This window comes from Cuculus canorus, chromosome 4 (genome assembly GCF_017976375.1).
Source record: "Cuculus canorus isolate bCucCan1 chromosome 4, bCucCan1.pri, whole genome shotgun sequence".
Classification (NCBI taxonomy): Eukaryota; Metazoa; Chordata; class Aves; order Cuculiformes; family Cuculidae; genus Cuculus; species Cuculus canorus.
Genome location: NC_071404.1, coordinates 35,021,691 through 35,037,732, shown reverse-complemented (window position 1 = coordinate 35,037,732; position 16,042 = coordinate 35,021,691). Strand labels below are relative to the sequence as shown.

At 49.6% G+C, this 16,042-nt stretch overlaps 1 protein-coding gene across 2 annotated transcripts; it reads left to right on the top strand.

Annotated features, from left to right (window-relative positions):
- Positions 1-14,215: 14,215 nt before the first annotated feature.
- On the top strand, positions 14,216-15,705 carry HELT (helt bHLH transcription factor). Of its 2 annotated transcripts, none has more exons than XM_054065870.1 (4): positions 14,216-14,341; positions 14,659-14,763; positions 14,855-14,951; positions 15,074-15,705. In XM_054065870.1, the coding sequence occupies exons 1-4, from the start codon at positions 14,315-14,317 to the stop codon at positions 15,550-15,552; spliced, it is 708 nt and encodes a 235-aa protein (XP_053921845.1). In that variant the 5' UTR covers positions 14,216-14,314; the 3' UTR covers positions 15,553-15,705. The 2 variants fall into 2 exon arrangements, with proteins under 2 accessions (XP_053921845.1, XP_053921844.1); XM_054065869.1 differs by having other exon boundaries at positions 15,071-15,705.
- Positions 15,706-16,042: the final 337 nt, after the last annotated feature.

The window sequence follows — 16,042 nt, the reverse complement described above, 5'->3', positions numbered from 1 at the left end:
AGTCTCCAAAGAGAGCAAGAGGCTAACTCTAACACTGGAGAAATCTGCTAAGATGCTCTTCCCTAAGATGAACTTTTTCTCTCCTTCCACTGTGTGTTTTTAGGTGACAGTGCATGCTGCGTTGAAGCACAGCACACTGGTCCTCTACCTTTGACTTGTACGTCAAACACTTGCAAGTGCTTCCACAGAATAAGACCGTGTGGGATGTGCAGAGCCTATTGCTTCTTTGAGCTGCTATGTATTAGGTTTGCAAGGGTTTCCAACAATTCTCCTATGGATTATCTAGTTGCTGTCAGTGCTGTTAGGCACACTGCAGGCTAACTGACACATCTGGAGCAACTATTTGTCCAAGGTGACTAGGTTTTTCACGTTTCAAATGCTGCATTCCTAAAGATACCAGAGATTCCTCTCCACCTAGTATCAAGGACATTCCCGTAGACTGATTTTGGAGAAAATTGGATTCTTTCAGATTCCTGGCTTTTGCTGGAATCAGTATGACTGATAAGAGCAGGAAATACTCCTACCATGTTCCTTCTGCAGAGATCTATGCGGCAGCAGGAGGAGGCCGTCAGGGGAAAAGGGCAGGGGGGAAACAGCTTGATTGATGTTTAGCCAGATTATAGGGATCCTGAAGGTACCCTAAAGTTGCTGCCTTATCCCATTGCCTTGAAAAATCCACTTTGTTGGCACAGCACTTGGTGACATCTGTGTTCACCACATTGAACGGCCCAGCTGTCAGGCTGGGGGACGTGTGACCTTCCTAACTCTGAGATTATTTTCAAAGATACCTAGGACACACTGAAAATCATAGAAAGTGAGAGGATGCAGTTTTCTAAAGTATTGTTTTGCAGCAGACAAACCTCATCTCCCCACGGAGATAAGGGTAGAGCTTTGCTTCTCATAGCCAATAATTTTGCTGACATTTTAAGGAAATTACTGGAAAAAAATGGCATCTCCATGACCAAGCTATTTTTAGGACTATTCAAAATAATTTCTAGACAAGTGATGTTGAATTTGGAACAATCCTCAAAAAACAGAGTAGCTGTCAGCATGGCTTATGTAGAACTGATTCAGCATCTGAAACATGCTCTCCTCTAGCTTGTCATTTTTTCCACACGTATTTTTTTTACTTTTCCCCTTCTCTCAGCTGAAAGGTGAATCACCATCCTCTGACAATCTCGTGGCAATGAAAAAATCATTTGGTTTCTGTTTGCTCCAGGATGTTTCCTTATAAATCATGTAAATCTGCGCTCTGCAAATTATTCTCACATCTTTACAAGGTCTGATTTTGTAAGGTTGCCACAAAGACATTTTTTAGGGTAGGCAACTTTTGCTCTATAGGAAGCAGTTTGATCAGTAGGTAAAGTGAATATTCTATTACCCAAACATATCTCCAAAAATATCAGTAGATTACACAAGAGTCTCTTTGCTGATTATTTCCTCCTACATCGTGTGGCAAACACCAAGAACTTTTGTAACCTTTGGTCTACATAACTCTGAACAAAAAGTGATGAAATATGAAGATGTGCCTAAAGATCATGGTAAGTAGGGTTCATTGACCTAGAAAAAAAGAGCACAAAATGTGTGACAGAGCAAAGAATCTGCACTGTTCACATGTGTGATGGTAACATGTCCCCAAATCAAAACCTAGAGTGGTCAGTGTAATTCTCAAGAGGACTTATACACATTCATATTGTTAAGTTGCATTGATAAACAGAAGTCAAAGCTGTTAACAATTCAATTCATCTTCCATGATAAAAGTAAAGCTAGCTGTCTTTCTTTATGTGCTTATTCCACAGGCCAACTAGATCAACACATTTGTTGCTTTGAAGATCTCACAACTGCAGCCATTCTGCCTGCAGAACGGCTCAGTTGTACCATCATTGTTGGTGTTCTCCGATGAGCAGCGCAGGTAGTGACTAGACGTAATAAGACAGGTATTCTTAATTGACTGTACTGCATTTAGTCTGGGTAATAGAGTAAAAGTAGCCAAATGCTAACCTGCTTTAAATTATTAATAGATCCTGGCCAGACTGATATGCAAAAAAAAAAAAATTAAAAAAATAAAAAAAAATCCAATAAACCCTCCAGACTGCCCCCTAATGCCAACAGCAGAACCCTGCTCAGACAGCACTTTATTAGGTGAAACTTGAGAACTCGGTCAGGAAACCTACAGTTTTCAATCAATAACTTGAGCTAAAAAGCACACATTCTCCTTCTTAAAAAAAAAGAAGAAAGAGCTCTTGTGCTACAGACAAATTCACAACTAAATCATGATTTTTGAAACAAATATTCTGTTTCTCGATGGTTTATATGCTATAATGTTTCCCAATAGTAGTTATTGCTATTGCTATTGTTATTGCTATTGTTTTGAAAGGAGGGTGGCTTTCTTATTATTATTATACAACAGTATTTAAAATGCACCAATGCTTTTATTTAAGAAATAAGTCTCTCAATAAGCTTATTCAAAGCAAGGTATATTAATAAATAATTAGGAAAGAACTAACTTGTGTGATAATATAAATGCCTGACAAAACATACTCGGATTTCATTAAATGTATTTTTAGAGATGTATTGGCTGGTGTCCACACCATGGGCGGCCCGTATTGTCACCTGGTGTAAATCCTGAGATATCATCTGTCGGGCGCTGTTTCATCATACGGAATTTCAGGCATCTGTTCACACACAAAGTCAATTTTCAGCAACTTGATCAGAAAAAAAAGGTCAGAAACTTTAGACCATGATGAAGATCACTAGAGGGCAGTAGCCAACACCTAATCTCCCCAGAGTTTCCCAAAAAGTTTTGAAGGATTGCACACGAGGAAAGGGCAGAGCAGCCTTTGCAGTGAAGATACTCGTGTGTTGGAAGGTGAAAAAGAAACCTTCCTGTTTGCTACAAGTATTACTATCTGTCGACATTAAGGCATATTTTTAAAGTTCCTTGTGACAAGTAATATAGGCAATGCTGTTTCTTCCTCTAATGGCGCCTGCCTTTAGCCCCATGGATGGGCTGTGGAAGAATTGGAATGTTTCTACCTTGCAAAAGCCAGCAGCAAATTGTGGGACTAATTCTCCACTCTCTCCTTGTCAGCCACATGTACCATGTGGCACAGTGATGACATTCCAACATGCATTTTATATCAATCTTCATGTATGTATATGAGGTAACAGTGCAGAGCTGAGTACTTTTTATATCAAGGCCATATTTATAACTGCTTCAGTGAAACAATGCCAGATCAGTCAAATGGAGTATGTGATTCCAGTGCTTGGCGCTGACAAAATCTTCTATGCTCTCCTTGCTAGCACTGGCACTTCCATGTTTCATTCTCCCCATCCTGTCGCAAAACACAATTTCTTAGAAAAAGTAGTAACTAATGTCTGAAGCTTCACTACCAGCTGGGTGCCCAGGCACACTCCTATCTGTGCCATCAAGGAGGTGAGATATGAATATGAAGGAAGAATGGATCCTGCGGCCATGCACGAGGTGGCTACATACTCTTATGGTATGTGGAATAACCTTCCATTAAATGGTCCATAGAGACAGAAACATCATTAAGGCCAGAGGGGACATGAGTACTTCTTCCCAATCTGGTATAATTAGTTTAAAAAATAAGCCAGATGAAATGAAGTGATGACACTGCATCTAGCACAGACATGCATTCTAGTGTTCTTAAAAATATCTTCTTTTCATTTAGCATTTCTAACAGGATTTTGTTGTTCATGCTTCTGCTTCAGAATTCATGCATTTAATAAAAAGTTACTTTTCTATTCTACTGGTTATAAGGAATGCTTGAAAACACGACCCATAAAGGCTGGAGAAGGAAAAGCCAACAATAGAAAACCACAAAAATAACCACCTTACTTACAGTTTCAAACCCCTGATTTTTCACTCAACAGTTTAGGAGCTTGGCTCATGATCTGTGAGTGCTGGGTTTTCAATATACTCTTAACTTTACCCATAAAGTGGGGCTTATCAGAGAATTATTTGGTCACCATCTGATACCCCATGTCAGATCTATCCAGTTTTGGCAAAAGAATGGCCCTGCAAGGTTGGACCAGAGCTCTGTTATCCTCTCTCCAACCTTAGATAGCGGTGCACTAAGGAAGAATCAAAGTAAACAAGGAGCAGGGGGTGATGCTTACCCAAAATACTTTGTCAGCTTTTAAATGAGATTGTTTGTATTAAACAGTCATGTTTTACCTGGGTAGCAGAAGAGGTCTCGCCTTGCTGTTGCCAAAGGTGTACATATGCAAGAAGTGATTCTTTTAAATCCAAGACATGCAATCTAATTTCATGCTTGTTTCTGAGAAACCCATGGGATCTTCACATGTTATCATAACCGCTGGGATTGCCTTTTGACCATGAGTCCACAAACAGGAGAGGGCTCTTGGCAGTGTTCAAAGACAAAGAACTTTACTTGAAGAAGGACTACCTTCAGAAGCAGGACACTTTCCAGTGCTCAGCCAGAAAGCTGGGACTTTCACAGGACATGAACTCAGATTGCAATGGAAAGTCTTTAACTCTTGTAACATACCTTTCCCCAGCAGGGAATAGAACAGCGCCTCACAGCTGCATATCCCAGAATTCCCTTTCTGGTTGTATCCATCTCTTCTCCCTTTGAATAAACAAGAAACACAAAACACTAGGTTACTCAAAGCTACTTCAGGATTCAGAGAAACAAGTGATGACAGCCTTCAGCAACAAGGAGCTCTCCACACCAAAGAAAAAGAGCCAGCAGAAAGGCCACACATCTAGTAATAATGAAGCTGCAAAAGGCAATTGGATGGGGCTGTAGTCCTTGCCTAGAAGACACAACAGACTCTGCAGGAACACTGGAGCATCAGTCCCTTTCTCTTTTTTATTTCACAGTATAAACTTTACATTAGCTGCCTTCACAAAGTCTCTGAGATCTTACATTTATCCTTTTTGTCCATAAACCTGATGATGCATAAATCTAACAAAAGCCAACTGTCAGTGGAATGTGCAAGACCACCAATAGCACCTCACTTTTTCTACAGAGGAAGGGAAATGGAGGGATGATTCCCATCATTTAGCCTGTTTTTCTGCGTAGCCTCTTTTTCTGTGTTTGTGCCATGGCTGCTACAAGACCAACATCTAAACTCAAAAAGCTGAGCACAGCCCATCCATAATGCAGTCCCATCATCCTAAGTCTCTCAGAATCAGCAACAAGGGCACATTTCAGAAATAATTCACTGGAAGCCACTGTAACGGGGAGTAGTGTTTGGTCCACTTGATCTCTGGGAAGTCAGAGCAAAGCTGGGCTGACCCAAGGATTATTGCTTTGCTGAAAAGAAGTCCCTTAAGTTCATAGTCCAATAAACTCAGAACTGAGGGTTCATAATAATAGGATGCTTGAACTATGGCATTACTAAATTAGTAAGTTTTGCAATGTCCATAAAGCTCTCATAGGAGTCCAATTTTCCACTTCAGCTAAAAAGAAAATGACAGCTAGGAGTTACAAAGGACTCCGGAGGGAATTGAGCTCTGGAGTCCTATTGAATTACCATTGTTTACAAAGCAGTCATAAGTATAATGGATGTTAATGACTCTTTAATGAGAGAAGTTACAATGCAACAGGTGGTGAAAGACAATATACAAAAAGGCTGTGCTTCCCTCCCATTTATTCTGCCTGACACAGGTGTAGAAGTTGTGAATCTAAATGAATCACATCCTCTTGAGAATGGAGAAAAAGAACTGAATTTGGACTATAACCTAAACACAAACAAAACAAACAGAAACCCAAACAAACAAAGAAACCCCACCATTTCTTTTATGCCAAACCAAACAGAGACTAAATTTCATCAGGACTAAATATTCACATAGACAGCTCACAGAATTACAGAGCCAGAGGATGGCTGAGGTTGGCAGGCACTTCTAGAGGTTCCACTTCTGGTCCAACCTCCCTGCTCAAGCATGGTTACCTAGAGCCAGTTCCCTAGAACCACATCTAGACAAGTTTTTAATATCTCCAAGGACGGAGACCCCACAGTCTCTCTGAGCAACTTGTTCCAGTGATTAACCACCCTCATATCAGAAAAGTTTAATTTTTTTAGTTTTTACCTCTTTTAGCTTTTAGTTTTGACTAAGACTGGAGTGGAGGATGTCTACATTTTATCAGCATTATAAATGTCTTTGCAGAACTAACCCTTGTACTTTTTGAACCACATCTTTCAGTCTTTATTCACACCAGGTTGCCACTAAGTCTCGCTATTTAGACCACCTCAGTCACAAGCATTCTAAGGCACACCTCAGCAAAGATTCATGACTGCCTAAATCTCTTTGAGATAAAGTGTTAGAATTCTCATTTTGACTGTCTGTCGTTTAAAGAGCAATGCATCCTGTCTCAATGGTGGTGTGGCTGAGCAGATAACTATCATCGGGAAAGCTGCAAACATCTCTCCACCGCTTTGGGGGACGCACCCAGTAAAAACACAGAGCATACTGTTTCAAGTTTCACCATATATACACGAACAGTTGATTGGTAAAAGCAGTGTCAGGTCAGTGTTGAGGTAAATCAGTATAGCAGATATAACTACATCTGGTTTTAATCAGTGAAGTATTTTTTTCCTATATAATTCTGTACACATTATCTTATACACATAAGCCTGAGATTTTGCGTCTGACATAAAACAGCCCACAAAGGAGATGCTGCAAATTACAGGAGCACATGAGAAAGAATGACTCAAATCATCTCTACTCCAACAATCAATATCTTTAGAAGCCCTTTCTGTAGGTGCCACCCCGCAGTTCTCTTTTCTAATTTTTTACTACAGGAGATACCCTGTCAGATTGCACGGTGCTGTCAGACAGAATGCCAAGCAGGGCTGCTCCAGAGAGATCGTCAATAAAAGATCATAGTCAGTTCAGTGGAGAAAGAGTGAGACTGCAGACAAGGGAACAGTCACCTCTGTGTGATCTTGGGGGAAGGATCATTTTGGGTATGACCAAGTCAAGCTGCTGAGGAGGTGGTTTAATACATTTTGAGGTATTATGTGTATCCACTGAAACTTCTGTTAAACTCCTTAAATAAAGTGAGACCTTTTTCAAGTGGTCACATTTTAATCTTCGTCTTCTGTTGCCACAGCCATCCATAGCACAATGATGCTGAGGATGACAGGCAGACTGCAGATTGCAACGTGTGTTCAAATCAGTAAGGATGAAAATGTGTAAAATTACGAAAAGTAAGTCTTTATGAATATAACAACCTTCTAACTTGTGTTCATACAAACCAGAGTAAACCAAAAGCAAACCAGATCAGATTTAACATTTATTAACGGCTTTCAATCCTGAAGAACAAAGTGTACTATAGGAACCTGACCTTATATAAGTCTATGGGACCTGATGAGATGTATCCCAGAGTCCCGAGGGAATTGGCCGATGTGGTTGCCAAGACACTCTCCATGATATTTGAAAAGTCATGGCTATCAGAAGTCCCTGGTGACTGGAAGAAGGGTAACACTGTGTCTGTTTTAAAAAGAGTAGAAAAGATGAACCCCTGGGAAGATCATGGAGCAGATCCTCCTAGAAGACATGCTAAACCACATGGAGGGCAGGGAGGTGACTAGTGGCAGCCAGCACAGCTTCACCGAGGGCAAGTCCTGTCTGACCAACCCAGTGGCTTTCTAAGATGGGGTAACTGCAGCAGTAAACATGGGTAAGCCAACAGATGTGATCTATCTGGACTTCTGTAAAGCCTTTGACACAGTCCCCCACAACATCCTTCTCTCTAAATTGAAGACGGATTTGATGGGTGGATGGTTTGGTGGATAAGAAACTGGTTAGATGATCATACTCAGAGAGTAGTGGTCAATGGCTCAAAGTTTGGATAGAAATCCGTGACAAGTGATGTCCCTCAAGGGTCTGTACTCAGACCAGTGTTGTTTAATATCTTTATCAATGATACAGACAGCGAGACTGAGCGTGCCCTGACTGGTGCATTTGCCACACCGGAAAGATGGGATGTAATCCAGGGGGTCCTGGACAGGCTGGAGAAGTGGGCCTGTGAGAACAAGGCCAAGTGCGAGGCCCTACACCTGGGTCAGGGTAATCCCCAATTTCAATATGGGGTGGAGGATGATGTGATTGAGAACAGCCCTGCTGAAAAGAACTTGATGAGAAGCTCGACATGAATCGGCAATGTGCACTCGCATCCCAGAAAGCCAACCATATCCTGGGCTACATCAAAAGAAGAGTGGCCAGCAGGGTGAGGGAGGTGATTCTGCCCCTCTATTCCTCTGTTGTGAGACCTTATCTGCAGGATTGTGTCCAGTTCTGAAATCCTCAACATAAGAAGGAGATGGAATTGTTGGAACGGGTCCAGAGGAGGGCTGCAAGGACGATCAGAGGGCTGGAGCACCTCCTGTACGAGGACAGGCTGAGAGAGTTGGGATTGTTCATCCTGGAGAAGAGAAGGCTCCGAGGAAATCTTATCGTGACCTTCCAGTACATGAAAGGGGCTACAAGAAAGCTGGAGAGGGACTGTTTACAAAGGCTTGTGGTAATAGGAGGAGGGGCAATGGGTATAAATTGGAGAGGTGTGGATTTAGGCTAGGCATAAGGAAGAATTTCTTCACCATGAGAGTGACGAGGCACTGGTACAGGTTGCTCAGTGAAGTTGTGGCAGCCCCATCCCTGGAGGTGTTCAGAGGCAGGTTGTATGGGGCCTTGGGCAGCCTGGTCTGGTGGGAGGTGTCCCTGCCCATGGCAGGGGGGTTGGAATTGGATGATCGTCAAGGTCCCTTCCAACCCAAACCATTCTATGATTCTATGATAATTCTATGAAATTGTACTATGAAACATGCCTCCTCAGAAGTGGAATATGACAAGCACATATCAGCAGTCTGGAGCACTATTGACAGGGAAGTCCTGTCTGCCACCCCGAGCACCAAGAGATACTTGATGACTTAAGGTAATTATCAAAGTTTTAGAGTTTTGGGCATCAAAGTTTAGTTTATGGGCATTGTTATATCTCATAGCATGGGAATATCACCATCTGCTGAAGCACAGAGCTTCCTAGAGCAGTCTGAGCTTTCAAGGAGAGTGCTCTATAATCAACCCAAAAATGCAAGAGTCATGACTACAAGCAAGGATTCTTCTGTGAATGACCACCTTGGGATGGAGTCCCAAGTTCTGTCATCACCTCCTCCCTGCTGATGCTATCATTTGTAGCAGGTCAGCAAAACAGAGGAGCATGGTCCTTCAGATGGGTCAAAGGAGGAAGACACAGAGGCAGACTATATCCAGATGCAATGGTAGCACTGACGTAAGAGGTACATCTGCAGCTGGGGAACAAGATGATGGCCAAGCAGCCCCAGACTTGGAAGCAAAGTGCATTAGGAGCTATGCAAAACTGGAAACTCCCATTCCAAACTTGCTTGCCCATCCTAGCCTTACTCAAAGTGCAAGAGTAAACAAACTCATGGCAAAAGCCTGTAAAGTGACAGGAACCAGTGTCATAATATGCACAACTGAGGGTTAAACTACTAAACGAAATGTCTTCTCTTGTGGTTCAGATCACCGCTTCTTCACAGATCCAGGATTACCAAGTAATAAAGCTACCTCCTCCTCTAAGCAGGATCTGTTGCACTTTCTGTGTTTTCCCATTCCCCACCAGCCGTGAGATCAGCCAGGAGCCTGACTGCCATTACACAGCAGGACCTCCAGTACCATTCTCCAGAGCTCCACGCTAGTCCAGCAGGCAGGCACTAGGCCAGCTTCAGCCTCAGGAACATTGTTTCATTTGACACCGCACTCGATCCACCAGCTGTATGGACACCACTTTCCATAGGAGACTTGGTAGTGGCTTCTTGCATGCACACAGTGCCAGTGATTTATTTGCAATATCTGCAGCTTGGTGAAGTGATCGTATGTAAACCCAAGGTTATGCAGGAGTCAAAAAAGAAAAGGTAGTTAAGGAAAAAAGGGGAGACAATCTCTTTTCATAGAATCATTAGGTCGTAAAAGACCTCGGAGATCATCATCTCCTGTCTACTACTTGATCATGTCCACAAGCACCTCATCTATCTGCTTTTAAAACACCTCCAGGGATGGTGACTCAACCCCCTCCCTGTGCAGCCTCTGCCAGTGCCTGATGACCCTTTCTGTGAAGAAGTTTTTCCTAATGTCCAACCTAAACCTCCCCTGATGCAGCTTGATGCAATCCCCTCTTGTCCTGTCACCTGTCACTTGGGAGAAGAGACCAACACCACCTCTCTGCGACCTCTTTCTAGGTAGTTGTAGAAAACAATAAGGTCTCCCTTCAGCTTCCTTCTCTCAAGGCTAAACAACCCCAGGTCCCTCAGCCGCTCCTCATAAGACTTGTTCTCCAGCGTCTTCACCAGTTATCATTGCTTTTCTCTGGACACGCTTCAGGACCTCAATGTCTTTCTTGTAGTGAGGGGCCCAAAACTGAATACAGTATTCGAGGTGTGGCCTCACCAGTGCTGAGTGCAGGGGGACAATCACCTCCCTGGTCCCGCTGGCCACGCTGTTTCTGACACCAGCCAAGATGCTGCTGGCCTCCTTGGCCACCTGGGCACACTGCTGGCTCGTGTTCAGCCGCTGCCGACCAACACCTCCAGGTCAAAAATTACTTTTCGTAATTTTTGCTCGCAAAAAGGCAAAACTAGACGCCACTGCAAAGCAGCTCCCAGAGGACCCCCCGGCAGAACCCACGCGGGGCAGGGGACGGCAGCGCCGGTACCGACAGGAGAGAAGGCAGCGAACCGCCCGGCTGCGGCCACCGCTCTCAGTAACAGATGCTAAGCTTACCTCCAGCGATAGCCTGCGTCCTCCTCCTCTGTACCAGCCCAAGGACCGCGCTCCTCTGTTGTGCTCCCCTGCCGCTAACGAGGTCTAACAAGGAGCGCCTGAGGGCACTGGGGTTGTTCAGCCTCGAGAAAAGGAGGCTGAAGGGAGACCTTATTGCTCTTTACAACTACCTGAAAGGAGGTTGTAGAGAGGAGGGTGCTGGGCTTTTCTCCCAGGTGACAGGGGACAGGACAAGGGGAATGGCCTCAAGCTCCGCCAGGGGAGGTTCAGGCTGGATATCAGAATAAAAACTTCCACAGAAGGGGTCATGGGGCACCGGCAGAGGCTGCCCGGGGAGGGGGTGCAGTCACCATCCCTGCAGGTATTTAATAGACGGGTAGACGAGGTGCTCAGGGACATGGTTTAGTAGCAGATGGGAATGGTTGGACTCGATGATCCAAGAAGTCTTTTCCAACTTGGTGATTCTATGATTCTACGAAGCAGCCGCGCTCCGGCAGCGCACGGCGGGGACGGGACGAGGGATGCCCCGGGGCGCAGCCGAGCCAGGCGGGGACCCCCGGGGCCGCGGGGAGAGAGCGAGGGGCAGCCGGGGCACCCCGATCTCTTCCAGCCCCGGGGAGAGAGAGCGCTGCGGCCGGCGGGGATCCGGGCGGGAGCAGGGAATCGGTGGTGGGAGATGCGGACGCAAAGAGCCGTGCACGCGTTTCCCGCGAGGAGATGCAACAAGCGCTCACGGCGACTTAAAAGATAATTTTAAAAGATTAAAAGCCTTCTCTTGGCTGCCCTACAAGGGTGATGCCCCTCCGCCTGCAGCATCGCCCGAAGCCCCCGAGGGGGCGGGAGCAGCCAGCGGGGAAATAAACAACTTCCCTCGTGTAAAAAGTTTGCTCGCAGGTGCCCGCAGCTGGCGGTTAACACAGGCAGTAAGAGGATCAACTCCATCTCCGCCAGCGGAGCGGAGGAGGAGGAGGAGAAAAAAAGCCCCCGCGTTTGCTATTCAGAGTTTAGTTAATTTGGATGATAACGGTTAGTGTTTAATCCCATTGTACGAGAATGAATATACCGAAACCTACACGGCTCTCGGAAAAACTAATGCGGAGAGCAGCACCGCTCCCGGGGCCGTCCGCATAGGACCGGGGTAGCCGTTCCCGGGCCGCCTCCCGCCGAGCCCCCCGCGCTCCCGGGCAGCCCGGGGCGAGCGCCGGCACCGCGCCTGTCCCGCTGCTGCGGAGGCGAGCGGGTGGGGAGCGGCGGTGCCCTCCGCAGTACACATCGGGGGAGACGAGACAGGGAGGAGTTCGCACAGAATCGTAGAATCGTTTGGTTGGAAAAGACCTTTGAGATCATCGAGTCCAACCGTACCTGTCCGCTGCTAAACCAGAGCATCCCTGAGCACCTCACCTAGACGTCTTTTAACTAGATAGAGGGATGGTGATTCAACCGCCCCCCTGGGCAGCCTGTGCCAGTGCCTCAGGACCTTTTCGGTAAATCATTTTTTCCTGATGTCTAATCCAAGGCTCCCCTGGTGCAGCTTGAGGCCGTTCCCTCTCGTCCTATCACCCATCATTTGGAAGAGGAGACCAACACCCACATCGCCACAACCTCCTCTCAGGTAGTTGTAGGCAGGAGCCCTCAGCCTCCTTTTCTCTAGGCTAAACAGCCCCAGTTCCCTACGGGTTTTCCCCGTTTGAATCCCAAAGGGAAACGAGTGGGAAAACGCAGGACACCGGTGGAGTCTGAAAAGCCGCCTCCCGGAGCTGACACGGCTGGAATAAGCGCGGTTCCCACACCACTGCCCGTGGCTCCGCGTTGTCACCCGGGCGGGCAGGATCAGGCACCGGCAGCCCCCTCCCGGCCCCCCCGGATCCCCCCCTCGGGGGCAGCATCGCCGTGCGGGGGGGGGATGCATGCGGACAGCCCCGCGGCGCGGTGCCGGCCCCGGAGGCGCACGGCCGGCCGTGGAGAGGAGCCCGGGAGGGTGTCCCTGCCCTCGGCGGCGCTGCCGGGGGTGGCGGCGGCGCGGGGCGGTGCGGGAGCCCCCCCCCGGGGCGGCCCCGTCGCGGCGGGGCGGGCGGCGCGGGCGGCGCGGGGCGGGCGGGGGCTCGGTGCGCTCGGGAGGCTCGGAGCGCGGCTGCCCGGGCGGAGGGCGGCGGAGAGGAAAGCTAACAATGCTGTGAAAATATGTTTGCAGAAAATAGACAATTGTTGGATTAAACGTATTCAAGTATGAAATAATGCCTTTTTGTGTAAAAAACCTCAGCAATGTGAGCGTACAAAAGTTCCCCTGTGGCAGTTACTTGCTCCCTTTGTGAGCTGTGCGCTCCGGCGTCTCCACTTGGCGCGTTTAACTCGGAGCCCCCCTTTAAACGCGATTGTTTCTTTCTTTTTAATGACATTTACCGGATCAAAACATGCTGTTAATTCGATCAGAAAGCTTTACCCTCCTTAACAATGCCACAATAATTTCTCCTGAAGTTTGTTAAATTGACCAAAATTAGGCAAATGAATAGGGGGTCTGTCGGCGACCCCGCTCGCAGGTGACACCGAATAATGCACTCTCGGACCAGCTGCGATCCCCTCTTTATTTGCCCCTCTTTTCTTTGACCCGCATTATTAAAATTTAGGCCCAATGAAACTATTCATACTTTTCAATGGGACATTTTCCTATAGGATAATAGGCTACAAATTGAGCCTCTCCAAAGGAGAGGGGGGGAGCAGGGGGGGTAAAACAACAACGCACAGACGCGCACACCACACAAAAAAGGAGCGTCGTGTGCCAAAGGCTGGCGAGAGCCTCCCCGGGCCGGCGGAGAAAAAGAAGGAGGGGGGTGAGGGAGGGGGATATCGTGTGCCAGCCCCCCGGGCCCACACCTGCCGGGGTGTCCCCGGCGCATAAAGCGGTGTAAACAAAAAAAGCCTCGCTGCCATCTCTTATAAAGATGGACGTGTCACCAAGTCGTGTGAGAAAAGCCTGAGAACAAACGGGGCCACTCCGTCTCCAAGGGTTCTCCCTTGAACTGGGCGGAACAGCCTATTAAGGGCTTACTTAATTACTTTAATGACTCTGGACAGGCTTTAAAATGCAGTCAGCGCCGGGGCTAAGGGGAGGGGTGGGGGGTGCCGGGGATTTGCAGGCAGGCGGCGGGGATGGGGCCGGGGATGCGGGGACGCAGCGCGCAGCATCGCGCCCTGCGCCCCGCTCGCCGCATCCCCGGCCCCGCCGCTATTGTGGGGCCGTCACGTGTGTCCCCGAGGTCCACGTGGGGCGACACAGCTGGGCCGCCCCCCGGCTGCGTGGAGGGGGGGAAAAGGAAGAAGAGAGAAGAAAAAAAAAAAAGAGCTCCACAAACCCTCATCCTTCTCTCGCCCCCTTCCACCCTGATCTTTAATGCATACATTCCCTCGGCGCTGCTCTCCCCTAATCCTATGGGATCAGCGGGCCCGTGGAGGCCCCCCGGGGTCCCCCCCAAGAAGTGATGGCTTTATAAGGGGACTGAAGAGAGCGGGGAGGCAGTGCCCGCGATGGCCTCCAAGCTCAAGGAGCGGAGGGTTAGTCGCCGTCTGCCTTGCGCGCACGGCTCGGCGGGGCCTCCCGGCGGCCCCGGCCCCCTCACCGCCTTCCCCCTCAACCTCCTCCCCCAAAGAAAAACACATCCCCACTCTTCAAAGCACCCTGCCCTGCCGGGGCCGCCCGCAAAGACGTGGGTCCCCGTGGGGGACCCCGGAGAGGGCCCGGAGCATCCCTCCGGCACGGCGCGGCGCCGCCGCTCGGAGCAGGATCGGGACCGGCTGCCCCGGCCAGATCGGATCCAGGCTGCTTTCCCTCCGTCCTTCCCCACCACTAACGCGCCCCGTCTGTTTTGCAGAGGACGCCGGTTTCTCACAAGGTGATTGAGAAGCGGAGGAGGGACCGCATCAACCGCTGCCTCACCGAGCTGGGGAAGACGGTGCCCATGGCTCTGGCCAAGCAGGTAGGCGGGGGGACTCCCTGCGCCCCCGGCCCCGGGGCGGGGAGGGCGGCAGGGGAAAAGTCATGCCCCCCCTCTCCCCCGCCCGCTGCAGAGCTCGGGGAAGCTGGAGAAGGCGGAGATCCTGGAGATGACGGTGCAGTACCTGCGAGCCCTGCACTCGGCCGATTTCCCCCGCGGCCGCGAGAAGGGTAGGTTGGGCGGCGCGGCGCCCGCGTTCCCGACCCGGGGATCCCTCGGGGTGAGGCGGCCCCGGTTCCCGCCCGAGCGCGCCCTGAGGAGCTTGGCTCCGCCGCCTCTTCCTTTCCAGCAGAGCTGCTCTCCGAGTTCGCCAACTACTTCCACTACGGCTACCACGAGTGCATGAAGAACCTGGTCCACTACCTGACGACGGTGGAAAGGATGGAGACCAAAGACACCAAATACGCCCGCATCCTGGCTTTCCTCCAGTCCAAAGCGCGCTTCGTCACCGAGCCCCTCTTCACCTCCCTGGGCTCCCTGCCCGAGCCGGACTTTTCGTACCAGCTGCACGCCGGCTCCGAGTGCCCCGGGCACAGCCCCGGCGAGGCCGTGCCCTCGGGGGGACCCTTCCCCTGGCACGGCGCCGCCCGCAGCCCCTCGCTGCCCTACCACCTCCCCAACGCCGCCGTGCCCCTCGCCAGCCCCGGCCAGCAGCGCAGCACCTTCCTCTCCTCCGTGCAGGGGCTGGATCGCCACTACCTCAACCTCCTCGGCCATTCCCACCCCAACGCCTTCGGGCTGCCCCCGGGACAGCATCCCTCCATGCTATAGAGACTCGTCCCCGCCCGGCAAATCCTATTTATGACCGCGGACACTGCGAGTTACGCACGGGGAGGCTGCCGGGGGAGGCGCGGGGGTCGGGAGCTTTGCCCGCTCCTCCTCCTTCGCCCGCTCTCCCTTCCCACCTCCGGGTGCGGAGCCTGTACAAGCGATGCCTTGGAATAAACGTTTATACCCGACGCCCCTTCTCGTTTGCGGGAGGGAGCTTCTTCGGACGGCCTTGGAGGTGGGATGGAGGTGTGTGTCTTCCCCCTACCCCACCCAGGGGAATAAAGCACGGGCGAGACGGGGGGGTGGGGGAGAGGCTGCTGCACGCCCCGGGATGGCACCTCGGGGCGGGGGCGTCTCGGTGAGCCCCTCTCCTGCTCCGAGGTCGCCACCGGGGACAGCGAGAGCCGCAGGGGGGATGAAGGGAGCGATGGAGGGATGGAGTGCCGGGGGGATGGAGTGCCGGGGGGATGGAGTGCTGGGGGGATGGAGT